The sequence below is a fragment of the Diplotaxodon limnothrissa genome, linkage group LG3 (assembly GCF_057381915.1).
Source record: "Diplotaxodon limnothrissa isolate DT_005_m linkage group LG3, D_limnothrissa_male_GT1.1, whole genome shotgun sequence".
Taxonomy (NCBI): domain Eukaryota; kingdom Metazoa; phylum Chordata; class Actinopteri; order Cichliformes; family Cichlidae; genus Diplotaxodon; species Diplotaxodon limnothrissa.
In genome coordinates, this window is record NC_140598.1 from 23,283,218 (window position 1) to 23,301,065 (window position 17,848).

Below are 17,848 nucleotides of genomic sequence, written 5' to 3' on the forward strand. Positions count from 1 at the left end.
AGTCAATGAACTGATTTCCATCAATCTTTTAAAGAACACTGCTCACCTGTCTTTGCCTCCTCCTTGTTTATATAATTTAATAAAACACATCTGCAACATTTCCTTGATAGTTAAATTTTTAAAAAAGAAATAGTTTATTAATTTATTAAATAATAATAATAACAATAAATAATTAATTAACTAATAGTTTATTCCCTGTACACAAAGTCATTATATGGTTTTAATTTCCCTGACGGACAACAAAATATATTATTTTTAAAAAAAAGAGTTTAAACATAGTTAAAATTATCATATAAAACTAAAAGATGAGCCAATGTCCATGCTAACTACTACTGCAGAATTATGTTTATTTTTTAAAGAAAACTGAACAATTAATAAAACTGAAGTGTTCACCATGTCAGTGGCTGCTGGTTGGTTTTGAGGAAACAAAGAGCTAAAAGTTTTCCATCTCAAACACAAACATCCTGCACTGAAGCTTCTCTGTGTGGTTTAAAGACACTAAATGATGCTCTGGCTGTTTTTAGGCTGAGGTTGTGGTTTAGTCTTTATTGTTTGTTTTCGTCAGCGAAGAGAGGTGTGTGTAGTTTAGCCACAACCAAACCAGAACAACTCAAATTCTCCATCAGATGCCTTTTTGAAACCCACAAAACCACAGGAGGAAAACATCTGAGACCAAAAGTTTATTAATCCTGCAGAGAAACTGTTCACTGCTGTGGGAACAAAAGCCAACAAACATCAAGTCAATGAACTGTCTTCCAGAAGTAGTTCTGGGTCATCAGAGTCTAATTCAGGGATAAAAAAGACACAAAACATATAAAAATCTGTAACATGTGGATGTCCTCTGGTCTGAGGTGCTGGAGGGACCAGTTAGAGACCAGCAGCTGGACGTCAGTTGTTGGACTGGTGGACTACTTCAGTGAAGAGTAGACGACGTCTGGCTCTGGTTTAAAGTCTGAACACAAACACACACAGTTCAACCAACAGGAAACATGATTACAAGCTTTGTAGTTCAATCAACACTTCTAATCTGCAAGCTGGCAGAAGGTTCTGCACCCTCCGGGCAGAGAGACTCAAGAGGAGCTTCTATCCCCAAGCAATCCCCCCAGATGAATTCTATAAGCAGAATTCACCTGCTTGCTGCATACAATGCTACTACTGCGCATTCACTTAATGTATATAAAATATAATGTTCTTCTTCTCTCCCCTTTTGCCCAGTCGAGGAGCGTGTCAGGTTACATTTCACTGCATGTTGTACTTGTATAACTATGCATGTGATGAATAAAGAATCTTGAATCTCAACCTCTCTGCATCACACACAGTCCCAGTTCAGACTTTACTGGGAACCAGCTCAGATACAAATCACAGAGCTTCCATACTGCTCACACTTTAACTGTATGTTGAAATCTCATCAGGTGCTCACACTTTAACTTCTTCTTAAGACATCCATGAGAAAGGTAGAAATGTACCGTATTTTTATCACCATGAGGTGCACTGAAAATCCTTTAATTTTCTCAAAAACCTACCTCCTCTCTTTTAGATTGTAAACAGACAATCAGACAAAAAGTATTTAGGTAAATTTCTGCATGGCTTCTCAAAATAAATTAAATCTACAAGAACTGAGCTGATTGTTAGGAGGTCATTGTTGGAGGCCCTCACTAAGTTTTTGTGGGATCAGTTGGTTTGGTTTTGTCCTTCACTGCTTTACCTTATTGTTAACTTAGTGACATTTTTGCAAGACTGACTTACATTATATAGGCTTTAGCAACAAGGCCTAACAAACATGTTTGGACAGTACAAAAAATTTTGTGTCTTCTAGAATAATTTAGCAACACATATGTCCAAATGTTCAGAACAATGACTGTAGAAAAGATGCAAGACCTGGCTGCACTTTCTCCCACTGTACAAAAACGAAGCCAATATTTCCAGCTTATAGAGATTGACAGACCAGTTGACTTTCGTGCATTGCATGCCGGGAACTCGTGGCAAAACAATCCAAGTACAGCATCAAACGCAAGCATTTGCAGCACCGCAAAACGTTCATTCTCCGGTTCCAATACCTTCTTGCTTTTTCTTTGCCCCCCAAAAAATGAATGTACAAAACAAAAGGAGAACAATCACGGACATTACAAAGACAGACTCGACGAAAAGGCAAAGAAAAGATATGAGGAAAAAATCAAAGGAGTGAAAGTGTCAGACCCTTACGAGCACACAGAGGGACAAAAGACATTAGCGTGCTGCCCAACTTTCACCACGCTCAGATTTATAATTATACGGTTCTTGGAGTGAGTGCATACACTCATGAAGTTCAATAACTTCAGGTCACTGCAACAAGCCCAGGTACAGTTTACCGACGGATGGGTACAGGATCTTGAAATGCACCGTGTAGAACGAAAGACCCCAGTTCTCATTGCTGAGTAGACTGCAGCTGGATCTCTGTCTGTAATACATTTAGAACATTTTCAACATCGTCATTTACAATGTGAAGTTTCTTATTAGTGTGAATACATATTGAACTTAACAGGACAGCCTAATTCTTTCTTTGATTATAACTAACCAATACTATGATTTATCTGTCCCAAAGTTTAGATGCTGATCCATTTTGATGACAAGAAAAAATTCCACAGCAGTCATTCCATGTGTTTAACCTTTGGACCATAATGTTTTTATGAAAATCGGAGATGGTCAAGCAGAAGAACCTATGATGTGATGAGATTGCCCCAGAGAAATGGAAAAACATTTAATTCGTTTTTTCAAATGTAGCATTGCAAAGACATTAAGTGGTGCCTTTTATAAACTGCAGCAGCTTTTCACAGCCTCCCCCCCAACACCCCAGCTGTGAAACAGCACCTCCATACAAAGAACTGGGAGGGGTTTCTGTGTAAAAGAGAAGTGGATGACCACAAAGCTGCCACCTTCAGTTAAAACAGACTGAAACTCTTCACCACAGAGCAAAAAACAAACATGTTCTCACAACATGAACACTATTATTAGCGAAACCCGAAGCGTGGTGAGAAGTCTCACCTACATCAGACTAACTGCAGTCAACAACAGGATGTTGCTGCTGTGGTTTTACACACAAAACAAAGTTAATAATTGTAAAAAAAAAAGAATACTTGGGTCTAATCTGGGCTGTTTTTGATGTTTGTTGCTCAGTGACAGCAATGCTAAATTTGCAACACACTTGACATCCAATTCATGTAAGCTGAACTTTTGGACCAAATAAAATCTAGATATTTTATTCCACCTAAAATACATCTCTAAGCTCTGACATATTCAATTCAATTCAATTCAATTCAACACTGACCATAATACATACAGAGGGAAACCCAACAATCATATGACCCCCTATGAGCAAGCACTTTGGCAACAGTGGGAAGGAAAAACTCCCTTTTAACAGGAAGAAACCTCCGGCAGAACCAGGCTCAGAGAGGGGCGGGGCCATCTGCTGCGACCGGTTGGGGTGAGAGAAGGAAGACAGGATAAAAGACATGCTGTGGAAGAGAGACAGAGGTTAATAGGGCTTTGGAGCGTGATGTCACGGGGGTGGGCGTGGAAAGGATTTTGGCCCGATCCGCCATTTTGGGGGGCTAAGTAAGGAGCGAAAGCATAGCCATGGTTCGTACTTGCTGTGTTGTCGGCTGCAATGTTCGATCTTACGACCGGCACGGGAATAAGTTTGGATTGTCTTTTTATGCTTTCCCAACCTGGAAGCAACATGAAGGAGCTCATGTATCGGATGTTACCAAACGAAGGCGTCTAGCCTGGATAGCAGCCGTGAGACGAGCTGATATCAAGTTCTGTTACGTCTCCAGATATCAGTTCGTGTGCTCAAGACATTTTCATTCCGGTAAGTTCTAAATATGTTCACATCACACTTTATAGCTGAATAATATCATCGTTGGTGGTCTCGGAAGTTATAGAAATTGCGATCAAACATCGAATGGAGTGACTTGATTGGTTGATGTAAAGACAATAAATGAAATGAGACAGGAAGGACACAAATTGGCGTTAATAATTTGCCCGATTATCAATGTGTTAATTTGCATGTACTTTACAATTACGGGCATATAATATGATAACGATATTTTAGCAGTTCAATGATAAATGTATAACATTAATTATGGTGGGGGGTGGAAAATGGCTATTTCACTCGATGCACTCCAGCTGACTTACTTTGACGACGTACTCAGAGTTTGGCGGCTTGAAAATAGCCAAATCTTGCACCCAGCCATTTGTAAATTGGATGTGCGCCTCCAGTGACTTGTAATTACGAAACTGGTTCGCTGTGTAAGCGCTTACTCCACAAACAAGATACGTGAAGATATCGGGGTAGGACAGTGGCGGTAAGTCGTCTGGGTCTTTACTCCACTGCCGTATTTCATATGGGTCCAGATTTGCGATGCACTCTGATTTTTTAAAGTACCGCTGCTTCACCTCTGGACGCAATCGGTCTCTATACCGTCTGTTTTCTTTTGAGCTGCTTTTAAGCAAGGGTTTGTCAGGCAAACCTGACAGTAGGAAGTGTCAGACATGGCGTGTCCCTTCCTTGAAGAGCCAGTAGATCGTGAAGCCCAAATTCTCCGCAGAGCTCTCCGCCGGGAGAGAGTGATCAGAGCGCGTTTGGACATTTTATCATTTCCTGATGATTGTCTGTGCGAACGTCACCGTTTTTCAGCACAATCTATAAGTTATTTGGATAACATCCTCAGGCCATATATTACGCATGTGACACATCGTGGACATGCTCTCAGTTCATTACATATTATTTGTATTGCACTTCGTTTTTTTGCAAACGGGAGCTTTCTGTATAATATTGGTGACGCTGAGCACGTTTCCAAGGCTACCGTCTGTCGGGCAGTCAGGAATGTTACCGTTGCACTGAAACGTCTCCTGTACTCGTTTGTGGTGTTCCCCGGTCATAGACCCACAAGATTTATCAAAGAGGGATGCCACAAAATTGCAGGTATCAGGGTGACCAAAACTTAATTTATGATGTGGTGATACTTGAACTACTACTTAAATATTACATTTATTTTCAGGGTTCCCAGGCGTGATTGGCTGTACAGATGGCACTCACATTCCAATCATTGCTCCTTCAGTAAATGAAGGAGACTATGTGAACAGGAAGTCTTTCCACAGCATTAATGTACAGGTACATAGTTCCCTGTAGCATTTCAAACTAACAAATTATTTCATCATAGTAATGGATGCTAATTTGTGTTCTCTGCACTGTGAAGATCATATGTGATGCTGCCAACATTATCACAAATGTGGAAGCCAAGCGGCCAGGCTCTGTACATGACTCACGAATATTCCGTGAATGTACACTGAGCACAAAATTTGGACATGGTGAGTTGAGAATACTTTAAAATATATAAAGACCAATTGCTTCAGGGACATTTGAACTGAAGTGTATCCTTCTGTCTTAGGAGAGTTCACTGGCTACTTGCTTGGTGATATGGGGTATCCATGTTTACCCTATTTGCTTACCCCTTACTCTGACCCTGAACCGGGCCCACAGCAGCGATATAATCTGGCTAATTGCAGGACAAGAGCCAGAATTGAAATGACTATCGGAATGCTTAAGGCCCGGTTCCAGTGCCTGCAAAGACTCAGGGTCACCCCAGAAAGGGCATGTGACATTATTGTGGCATGTGTGATTCTTCACAACATTGCCACAATTAGAGGAGAACACTGTCCTTCTGAACCAAACAGCAGTGATCCAAACCATGAACATCCTGACCCTCCCACGGACATACAAGATGGAAGTGCAGTCAGAGACACCATATGTCACAATCATTTCTTTTGACCCATCACCTCAACATGTTGAAAGAAGAATAAACAGATTTTTTGTTCAACTGGCTTTATTGGTCACCTGTGTTTCCTGTACACAAAGTATTAAAAGATGTAAACCTCATAAAGTGTCTCTGTTGCTTCCTCCTCTGTAACAGCTGTCAATGTTTCTCCATTATTTTCCTGTAGTAAAGAAATAAACAACATTGCTGTTCTACTGTAACCTCATATAATCTGTGGAGTATTACTCACAACTGCATGTTGGTCTGGCTCAACAGGAGGCTGCACCAGATGCAGTACACCACCACCATCAACTGATAGAATATGAGGTTTATACAGGTCACTTATAACTTACAAGGGACCAAATGGCAATTAACAAACATACCAATCACCTTACACTTCATTGTCATTATGCTCTCAAAGACAACCAAGACTGAGGGAAGGCAAAATCAGTAGGAAAATAACTTCACTACAAAATAATCCATTATGGTAAAGAGTTTATCAAATGAATGAGTAGCACTGCGAAGGTGACTGTGAAGAAAGGATGTATGCACATCATGTATTATTTTGAATTTACCTCTTATGTAGGCACTTGTGTCTTGCGGGGTTATTGACTCAGAGGATGTCCCCGCAGAGATGCCTTCAGCCACAGGGCGCCCACTGTTTTGGCTGAGGGCCAACTGCTCAGCCTCTGTGAGTGGTGGTGGTGGAGGACCCCCACCTGTTTTTCGGGCCTCCGCTTTTTTTCTGTTGGCTATAACGGGTCACATTTGAGCATACAGAGTAAGCAAATATGTACTTGTAATGTGCTCAGATAATTTCAATAAGTGCTTACAGAAAGGAAATTAATGTAGCCTCTAACTGCAATTGATTTACATGGGACAAACAGACCAAGCACTATGGCTCATAATACAATTACACCTTACCTGTTTGGACTATATTTTTATATTTCATTTTTACTTGCTGCCAGGCACGTTTGGGGCCTGTTGGGTTGCACCTGCGCTCACATCACATCACAAAATAAAATGTATAAAATAACAAATAAAATAACATATGATAAAATAACGTGTTAAATGGGTGGAAATCCCTAGATCAATGTTTATATTAACACTCACGCATTGACTCTGTCGGCTATGTTTTGCCATGCATGCTCCCTTTGTTTTGCAGCTGAGGCTGTGTTACTTTTTTTCGCGGAATTTGCATGTTATCGGCATATGCTGCCATCAGAATTTCGGCCTCAAGCGCTGTAAAATACATTGACCGCGCCTTCTTTCCCTCCGTCTCCATGGTGACTCGCTTAATCTGTGCTCCGCTTATCAGGGCTTTATGTATCCTCGTCCGCGCGCTTCACTTGGGGTTAAAGCAACTCCGCGTTGACTGAACTAATTGTTATCAGCCTTTCTGAAACCGAATATTCCGAGTTGGACAGTTCAGGGTTACTCAACCCTGCGTATCGTTTTTCACTCTGAGTTTTCTAAACCGGCTTCCTGAAATAGGGCCCTGGTTCTGAATCATATGATTACTGAACTAGATCTGCTAGAAAACCCCTAAGGTATAACGTCTTTTAATTATCCTTTTTTGTTTTTATTTTTTGTTTGCTTTGATTCTGTTTGGGGTTTGTTTTTATTTATTTATTTGTTGTTGTTTGTACTTCCTGTTCATTATCTATCTTCTATATGTTGGAATTCAGCCTGTTCTGATACTATTTCATGTTGGGAAAATAGAATCGTTGTAGAGATTGCCACAGTTGTTGTACATTATATTTCTGTGCAATTAAAAAAAATACTACTAACTCTTTCGCAATAATGTGTTTTCCTCTGATTGGGAGAAAAGAAAGGGGAGTGTACGGAATGATTCGATTGTCTGGTTGAGATTTTCATTGTTATTGTTCTAAATAAAGTTTATTTTAAAAAGATCAGTAGCTCTCTGAAACACAAAAATGAGGTCCTGTTAATGCTGATATATAGGCGTTATTCTGTGTTAATATATTAAATATCTGACTATAATCAGCTCTGCACAGGAGCTGAAGCAGGGTGCAGCCTGTTGCTTTTACACTATAATTGTCACGGCTGGCGGAGTGAGCCGTGTGGAGTGGAGGAAAAGGAGGACCCAAAATGCAGCAAACTGATGATACGAGTGAAGTTTATTTACACGGTGGCAGTGGCAAAAACAGGCAATGAAGCATGAGTAATGACAAACCTAAACTGGGAGAAACTAAAGAGCAAACCTGAAATCTTACAAAACGGAGAGCGGAGCAGAGAGACGCAGACCAAGGACCAGGATACCAAGAAACACAGACGAGCCGACAACGAACACAGACCGACACCCACTATACACACACACACACACACACACACACACACGGTAATCGGGTAATCGCACACAGGAGGGAAGAACAGCTGATCTGAATACACATGATGACTGGAGGACACAAGCTGAACACAATGACAACAGACACAGACTTTCAGAACAAAACAGGAAATCTAGAACCCGAACCGGACACAAGGGGGGAGGACACAGAATAACTAGAACAGAGGGAAATAATCACAAAACACAAAACGCTGGGTCAACGACCCAGGACCATGACAATAATACTTGTAATAAAAGTACAGTAACGGTAAATAGTGACTGAGCAGCCCGGGGTGTTTCTCTTGATTTCTTTAGTCAGGGTAAATTCATTCACCTGCACAGATTAGCTAAACGAACTTTACAAAATAAGTTTACCCGACAGCCAAGTGCTCATCTTAGCTCTGTAGTTACGGATTAGCTTACAAACACGTTTAACTTACCGAAAAAGTGCAGCGGGGCCTCGGCCTAATCTTAAAAGTAGAGATAGTGTCTGTCTCCCGAATCCAAACTGGAAGCTGGTTCCACAGAAGAGGGGCCTGAAAACTGAAGGCTCTGCCTCCCATTCTACTTTTAAATACTCTAGGAACAACAAGTAGGCCTGCAGAGCGAGAGTGAAGTGCTCTAATAGGGTGATATGGTACTACAAGGTCATTAAGATATGATGGGGCCTGATTATTTAAGACCTTGTATGTGAGGAGCAGGATTTTGAATTCAATTCTGGATTTAACAGGAAGCCAATGAAGGGAAGCCAAAACAGGAGAAATATGCTCTCTCTTTCTAGTCCCTGTCAGTACTCTTGCTGCAGCATTTTGGATTAGCTGAAGGCTTTTCAGTGAGTTTTTTGGACATCCTGATAATAATGAATTACAGTAGTCCAGCCTGGAAGTAATAAATGCATGAACTAGTTTTTCAGCGTCACTCTGAGACAGGATATTTCTAATTTTAGAGATGTTGCGCAAATGGAAGAACGCAGTCTTACATATTTGTTTAATATGTGCGTTGAAGGACATGTCCTGGTCAAAAATGACTCCAAGGTTCCTCACAGTGTTACTGGAGGCCAAGGTAATGCCATCCAGCGTAAGAATCTGGTTAGATACCATAGTTCTAAGCTTTTCAGGGCCGAGTACAATAACCTCAGTTTGATCTGAACTAAGAAGCAAAAAGTTAGCGGCCATCCAGGTCTTTATGTCTTTAAGACATTCCTGCAGTTTAACTAATTGGTGTGTGTTATCTGGCTTCATGGACAGATAGAGCTGGGTGTCATCTGCATAGCAGTGTAAATGTATGCTATGTCTTCTAATGATACTGCCTAAGGGAAGCATGTATAATGTAAACAGAATTGGTCCTAGCACTGAACCCTGTGGAACTCCATAATTAACCTCAGTGTGTGAAGAGGACTCTCCATTTACATGCACAAACAGTCTATTAGATAGATATGATACAAACCACTGCAGTGCAGTACCTGTAATACCTACAGCATGTTCTAATCGCTCTAATAGGACATTATGGTCAACAGTATCGAATGCTGCACTAAGGTCTAGCAGGACAAGCACAGAGATGAGTCCACTGTCAGAGGCCATAAGAAGATCATTTGTAACCTTCACTAAAGCTGTTTCTGTGCTGTGCTGAGCTCTGAAACCTGACTGAAACTCTTCAAATAAACCATTCCTCTGCAGATGATCTGTTAGCTGTTTGACAACTACTCTTTCAAGGATTTTTGATATGAAAGGAAGGTTGGAGATTGGCCTATAATTAGCTAAGACTGCTGAGTCTAGAGATGGCTTTTTAAGTAAGGGTTTAACTACTGCCAGCTTGAAGGCCTGTGGTACATAGCTGATTATTAGAGATAGGTTGATCATATTTAAGATCGAAGAATTAATTAATGGCAGGACTTCTTTGAGCAGTTTTGTAAGAATGGGGTCTAAAAGACACGTTGATGGTTTGGAGGAAGTAATTATTGAAGTTAACTCAGAAAGATCAATTGGAGAAAAAGAGTCTAACTTAACATCAATGGTACTAAGAGTAGCTGTAGATAATATTACATCTGTGGGATGATTATTGGTAATTTTTCCTCTAATGATAAAAATTTTATTTGTGAAGAAGTTCATGAAGTCATTACTAGTTAACGTTAAAGGGATGGTTGGCTCAAAAGAGCTCTGACTTTTTGTCAGCCTGGCTACAGTGCTGAAGAGAAACCTGTGGTTGTTCTTATTTTCTTCAATCAGTGATGAATAGTAAGATGTTCTGGCTTTGCGGAGGGCTTTCTTATAAAGCAGCAAACTATTTCTCCAGGCTAAATGATGATACTCTAAATTTGTGACACGCCATTTCCTCTCCAGATTACGAGTCATCTGCTTTAGGTTACGTGTTTGAGAATTATACCACGGAGTCAGGTACTTCTGATTAGAGACCTTAGTTTTCACAGGAGCTACAGTATCCAGAGTCGTACGTAGTGAGGAGGTGAAATTATTAACAAGATAATCGACCTCTGTTGGGCTAGCGTTCAGATAGCTGCTCTGCTCTGTGTTGGTACAGGGCATTGAAGATGATAACAGTGGGTGGATTATATTCTTAAACTTAGTTACAGCGCTTTCAGAAAGACATCTACTTTGATAAAGTCTACTCTTCACCGCTGTGTAATCAATTATTGTAAATGTAAATGTTATCAGGAAATGATCAGACAGGAGAGGGTTTTCAGGAAACACTGTTAAATGTTCAGTTTCTATGCCATATGTTAAAACAAGATCTAGAGTGTGATTAAAGTGGTGGGTGGGTTCTTTTACATTTTGAGAGAAACCAATTGAGTCTAATAACAGATTAAATGCCATGTTGAGGCTGTCATTTTTAGCATCTACATGGATGTTAAAATCACACACAATAATTATTTTATCTGAGCTCAGAACTAAATTAGATATAAAGTCTGAGAAATCAGACAGAAACTCTGTGTAAGGCCCAGGTGGACGATAGATGATAACAAGTGAGACTGGTTTCTCAGTTTCACAGCTGGGGTGGACAATGTTAAGCATCAGGCTTTCAAATGAATTAAAAGTCTGTCTTGGTCTTTCATTAATTAATAGGCTGGTGTGAAAAATTGCTGCCACACCGCCCCCTCGGCCTGTGCTTCGAGATTTCTGGTAGTTAGAATGACTCGGGGGTGTTGATTCATTAAAACTAACATAATCATCCTGCTGCAACCAGGTTTCTGTAAGGCAGAGTAAATCGATTTGTTGATCAATTATTAAGTCATGTACTAACAGAGACTTGGAGGAGAGAGACCTAATATTTAATAATCCACATTTCACTGTTTTACTCTTTGGTTCAGATGTGGATACTGTATTGTTCTTTCTTTGTGATTGTTTATGTTTAAGTTGTTTGTTGCTGGTTTTTAGTTTGTTTTTAGTTTGTTGGGAAGCTGACACAGTCTCTATGGAGATGGGTTTTTGGGGGGGTAGCAGGAGGAGAGAAGCTGCAGAGGCGTGTAAGACTGCAACTCTGCTTCCTGGTCCCAACTCTGGGTATTTGTCCATATTTCTAGAAACGAGAGCTGCTCCATCCAAAGTGGGATGGATGCCGTCTCTCCTAACAAGACCAGGTTTCCTCCAGAAGGTTTGCCAATTATCTATGAAGCCCACATCGTTTCTGGGACACCACTCAGACAGCCAGCAATTTAAGGAGAACATGCGGCTAAACATGTCGCTCCTGGTCTGATTGGGGAGGGGCCAGAGAAAACTACAGAGTCCGACATTGTTTTGGCAAAGTTGCAAACCGATTCAATATTGATTTTAGTGACCTCCGATTGGCGTAACCGGGTGTCATTACTGCCGACGTGAATTATGATTTTACTGAATTTACGTTTACCCTTAGCCAGCAGTTTTAAATTTCCTTCAATGTCGCCTGCTCTGGCCCCTGGAAGACAATTGACTATGGTTGCCGGTGTCTCTAGCTTCACATGTCTGAGAACAGAATCACCAATTACCAGAGTTTGACCCCCGGCGGGTGTGTCGCCGAGTGGGGAAAAATGGTTAGACACATGAATGGGTTGGTGGTGTACCTGGGGCTTCTGTTTAGGACTATGCTTCCTCCTCACCGTCACCCTGCTAATATTATTCTTGATCACAATGTGAACACACACTCTGCCACAAACACAAATATGGATCAATCCATGGCTGAAAAAAAAAGGTCTCCAACAATCACCATTTCCTCTTTGTTTGAGAAAACCTTCACAGAGCTGTTTTAGCAGTTAATTTAATCACATACTTATGGTTGTGAGGTATGCTTAAAGTTTGATGTGTTCTGTTGTCAGTGTTGGGAAGGTTACTTTTAAAATGTATTCCATTCCAACGTTATTATTATATTTACATGCTTCCAGCTCCCGTTTTTGCTCGATGACAACTCGTACCTTTCCACTCCCCTTTTTCTCCCTCCTCGCGCTCACAGACCCATAACGTGTATGGCAGTCCATTCTCCCTGCAACGCGGACTACACTGCCCATGATGCTACATTCTTTAGAGCTATGCTTGTAGCGTTCTGCCTGTTAGCTTAGCACAACAACAACGAAAAGGCGCTCTCCCACCCAGGAAACAAACAGTCGCAGAGAGAGAGAGAGAGTGTCGCTCTGTAACCATGGCAACCGTAACGCTGGAACAACAGAACGTAGCTGTCAAACAAAACCCAAACAGTCCTGACCCGCGACAAAATGAAACAGGAAAGTACCGCAGTGTAATCCATTTATTTCAACAAAGTAACTGTATTCTGAATACCACCTTTTTAAACGGTAACTGTAACGGAATACAGTTACTCATATTTTGTATTTTAAATACGTAACGGCGGTACATGTATTCCGTTACTCCCCAACACTGTCTGTAGTTAGGGGAAATTGACTGTGTTTGTGTTCACAAGTTGACTAACAACCATTTTCCTGACATTCTTAAAGTAACCAGTGCAACAATGTTTAGTAATCTTCATAGTCACTTCAGCCTTGTGCTAATTATCAACTGTTAGCCTATACTATCGTGAATAGGATGACCATATTATTAGCATGTACAGTGGATATAAAAAGTACACACGTGCTAAAATGCCAAGTGTGTGATGTTAAAAAATAAGACTACATTAAACCATTTGAAAACTTTCCATATTTTAAATGTGACCTTTAACCTCTACCATTCAAATGAAAAACAAACAAATCTGTTATGGAAAAAAGATGGTTGCATGGCTCCTTTGTTGAAGCACCTTCTGATTTAATCACAGCATCTAGTCTTCTTCGCACGAGTCTATCAGCACATCTTGACTCTGCAATATTTACGCACTGTCAGATTATAAGGGAATCTCTTGTTCACAACCGTCTTCAGATCACTCCACAGATTTCGATTTAGGTCTGGGCTCCAGCCAACACTTTATTATCTTTTGGTGAAGCCATGTTGATTTGGATGTATGCTTGACAACACTGTCATGTTAAAAGGTGAGAGTCATCTTTAACTTTCTAGCAGATGCCTGATTGTTTTGGGTCAAAAGAGGCTTGTATTTTGAAGCGCTCATAATTGCCTCCACCTTGACTAAAGCTCCAGTTCCAGATAAAGAAAAGCAACCACAAAACATAATGCTGCCACCACCATGCTTCACCATTGATTTGAAGCTTGCATTAAATGTAACTTTTGGAATTGTGGATAAAGTTCAACCTTGGTCTCAACAGATAACAACACTGTGCTCCATGCTATGTCTAGTGCTGTAAACATTTTTGTACTGTTCTTTTAGCTGATAACTTTCAACAATAAGATCCATTTGATGATGCAACTCATGAATTTTACTGTGGCAGGCGACAGAGTAACTGTCATGCCCTACTAGCACAGCTGACTTTTACAATCTCTGTAATTGATTGACTTTAATTGTCTTTAATTCTTGGCAGGTGTGTACCCAAGAAGGCTTGATGGTATGATTAAATTAAAAGGTGTTTCAACAAAGTATTAGTTTAAGGGTGTACACACTTATGCAACCAGCTTGATGTACATTTTCATCACATTCACATGATATATTTTTTGCAGTAAATGATTTTTTGTTTGACTTAATTCTTACAGGTTATAGGTTACATCTAAGATTGGAAGAGTTTTGAACTAGAGATAAAGTATCAGAATTTCAGGTGTGGGACCACGCCTCCAAACACACTCATTCTGGTTCTTGTCTATATAGGTTCCCCCAGCTCCACAAGCTGCTCATTCTCATTTACGTGCCCCATCCTCCCTCCGCTTTTCAATTCTTTAACTTCTTCACTTCTATTTAGCATATGGGCATCAGCCAGGCCCAAACGCCGCCCCCGCCCTTTGAGGCCTTCCCTAAACTGCAGCTCAATTCACGTCCAAGCCTTTATCTACTAAAACGCTGTCAGACCTAAAATAAGGACATGGGTCCAGCGTGTGAAATTATTTATTGTGGTCTCATTTTTTATCACAAAAACCTTTTAATTTTCATTGCACACTGTTCATATCCACTGTAGCTTAAAGTAAATCATTAATTCCTTTAGAAGTGAACCCTGATGAACACAAAGGAGGGCAGCTGTACCTCTCATCTTAGGTTTTTTCTTCTTGTCTTTGATGATGATTTGTCCATAAGTGACATCTTCAGTTCTCACTGCTGAGTAGACTGCAGCTGGATCACTGTCTGCACAATAAAATACACAAATGGTATCAGGAGGATGAAGACATCTTTTATGATATTTAATCTCAGCTTAGCTTTTATTTTGTAGTTCTGCTCCAGGTCAACACACTTGGCTAAAATCTTTGCAATCGTCACTAGGGATGGGTACTGGTATCCGGTGCCATGATGGCACGTTTCCGAGGATAGTAGGCGGGCCCAGGTGCGTACGTTCTCTTAGAGGAGAGCTACAGATTAAAAATGCCCAAGGCGAAGTGGTCAAAAGTCTGGCTGTACTTCACAGAAAAAGATTAAAAAAAACCCGAGAAATGCACCGTATTTGATAGCTTACTGCAAGACCTCACACCGTGCACATCTACTGCGGGTGTGGTGCATGTTATCGGACCCGGAGTTAGCAACAAACCCCAAAAACCCGAAGAGGAGAGTCCTGGCCCCTAGCCCTGCCAGTGTAGCAGAAATGATGACGGATGATGATGGCAGCAGCAGCCGTTCTTCTCTGCGTGAGTAGCTTAATGTTGTTCGTGTGTAATTTACGTTGAGTAGGCTAACCACGTTATTACATTAATGCAGTGGTTCCCAAACTTTTTTTGCTGGGCCCCCCTTTGTTTTACAAGAAAAATATTCGCAACCCCCCCCCCTTCGCGCGTGTATGCGCACACGCACAAACACATCCTCCAACCACACACAGCCATATTTTGCTCCATTGCAGTTGATTTCACACCTCAAACATTTAGTAAACAGTTAAGCAATACAAGTAATCTGCAATAAATGACAGGTAGTAATAAAATAAACTACTAACTCTTTTACGCTACGTCCGCACCTACACAGGTATTTGTGAAAACGCAGCTGTTTCGTCCACACGCAAACGGCATTTCGAATCACAGAAAATGGAGATTTTTAAAGCTCCTTTGTTGCGTTTACGTGTAGACGAGGAATACAGAGTTCGTCATGCAACGTCAAAGGTATGTGCCTTTTTTCACTTCACGCTGTGCGCCACGTTATTGTTTACATGAGATGAATTGCAGAATGGCAGATAGAGACAAAATACTGTTAATCTGACTGTCTTCAGGTTTTACATGCAGTTACTGTCCCTCCATTTACAAAGGCAGAGGCGTCACGGTGTGATTATTTTACATGTTGTTGTTCTTTTCCTGTGTAATAATATTCAACATTGCTGTCAATACATTTTTCAAAAAATGTCTCTCTGTGCAAAATGGGTTTAAAAACATAAACAGCTGTGGGATCCTGTTTGTCTGTGATTTGAACCGAGGGAACAAATCGTGGCAGCATCAGCCTGATGTTATTTGTATCCCGCTGTAACTTTAGTGTATAAAGAACTAACATCTCCAACATGTCAGGAGTAGTTACTCATTACAACAAGTGTTTGTGAACTAAAAATCAAGAATGTGGGATCCTGTTTGTCCGTGATTTGGAGAGCCCAGCGCTGCTCCCGATGAAGGGAAAACCAATTCTGCAGGGAGACCTACTATTGAACCTGATTCTTTTTTCCCCATGACAAAACAGAGAAAACCGACTCATAGTGTGTTAAAACAGTTATAGTTCTTTTTATTCAATCATCTTCCAGAGAGAGAGACCCCTGCACACCTCAGACGCCAGTTGCAAGAGCTCTCTAACATTAGCATCATCAGCTGTGACTTATATGGTGTTATTTCAGTACTTTACACGTCACACAGTCTCGAACACTGCTTATATGGAAAGTTCCTCTTTTTTGTGCCTATATCTATTAATATGCCTGTGCACTGCAACTTCCTGTTTTTCAGTCTGGCCGAGCACTTATCTGTGAGTCAAAGGTGGCCTTGCTCTACAAGCCTTCATTATTAAAGTACATAAAACAATATAATGAGCAGATACACATTAAAAAATATTTATTTTATTCCTAACACTACCTTGGCACTTGTGCAGGTGAAACCAAAGATGCGATTTAGTCAGTAATGATAGCGATCTACTGTTTGCCTATGTTGATAGGGTTAGGGCAGCATCTCTGCTGGGTACAGGAGATCCGGAGGGCCAGCTCTCTTCTAGGATGGGCTAACCCTAACCCTAACCCTGGACCCAGTGGAGGTGGTGAGTGACATAAGAATGGTGGCTAAGCTGTCATCCCTGCTGTATGCTTCTTCAGTGGCAGGCTGCGGCACTCACGATGTAGGACGGTGAAATTCTACAAGTCTTTCCTTCCAACTGCTTTCAGACTCCACAACATAGTCTTTGGAGATGACCACACACATGCAAGCCAGACAGACAGACACGCACACACCACATACACAATTGTAACAGTATTCCTGATGTGCAATATAACCAAATGCAATTTTCCTGATACATAGTATTTTATTCTATTTTGTATAGTACTCTATTGTATTTTGTTCCTGTTGTATAGTATGTTATTATATTTGATCTTATCCTATTCTATTGTGTTTATCTTAACTTTTACTGTTCTAAAACTAGTACTTTCTGCCGTGACCAAACAATTTCCCACGTGTGGAACTAAAGGTTTATCTAATCTCTTAAATATACTGTGGTGAATATCTAAAAGTGAACACACACACACACACACACACACACACACACACACACACACACACACACACACACACACACACACACATTGAATAGTGGGATCTTGAAACAGCTTTTTTTTCTCCACCTTGTCAATATCAACCAATGGTCTGGCCAATCACCAGGTGTAATAGGCTATGTTCACACTGCAGGCGAATCCGCATCAAATCTGACTTTGACCCTATGCGACCCATATCCGATCATGGTATGACAGTGTGAACAGCACAAATCCGATATTTTTAAATCCGACCCAGGTCACTTTCGTATGTGGTACTGAATCCGATACATATCTGATGTTTTAGAAAACGACTGCTGTTTGAATGGTCATGTTGCATTAAATCTGTCTTTTATGTCACTGACACAAGACAGACGCCAATTATCAGCGCCGGAGAAGACAAACGAGAAAGCATGGCAGCGGAAACTGGAGACGGAGCGAGTCAATGGACAGAAACTGAGGTTTTCTCTCACATCCCAATCACACCACTCC

At 40.8% G+C, this 17,848-nt stretch overlaps 2 protein-coding genes across 2 annotated transcripts in view; one reads left to right on the plus strand and one right to left on the minus strand.

Moving 5' to 3' along the window:
- Positions 1-17,848, plus strand: part of LOC146635014 (cell adhesion molecule CEACAM5-like) — a 152,926-nt gene that overhangs the window by 54,603 nt on the left and 80,475 nt on the right. The gene's annotated exons all lie outside the window — the stretch shown is intronic.
- The window catches only part of LOC146635015 (Fc receptor-like protein 4), a 42,266-nt gene continuing 25,326 nt past the window's right edge, over positions 909-17,848 (minus strand). The window contains exons 6-7 of the mRNA XM_085349806.1: positions 14,665-14,793; positions 909-952 (exon numbers count right to left, since the gene is read on the minus strand). Of these exons, the coding sequence (XP_085205932.1) occupies positions 909-952; positions 14,665-14,793 (173 nt within the window). The remainder of the gene's footprint in view (positions 953-14,664; positions 14,794-17,848) is intronic.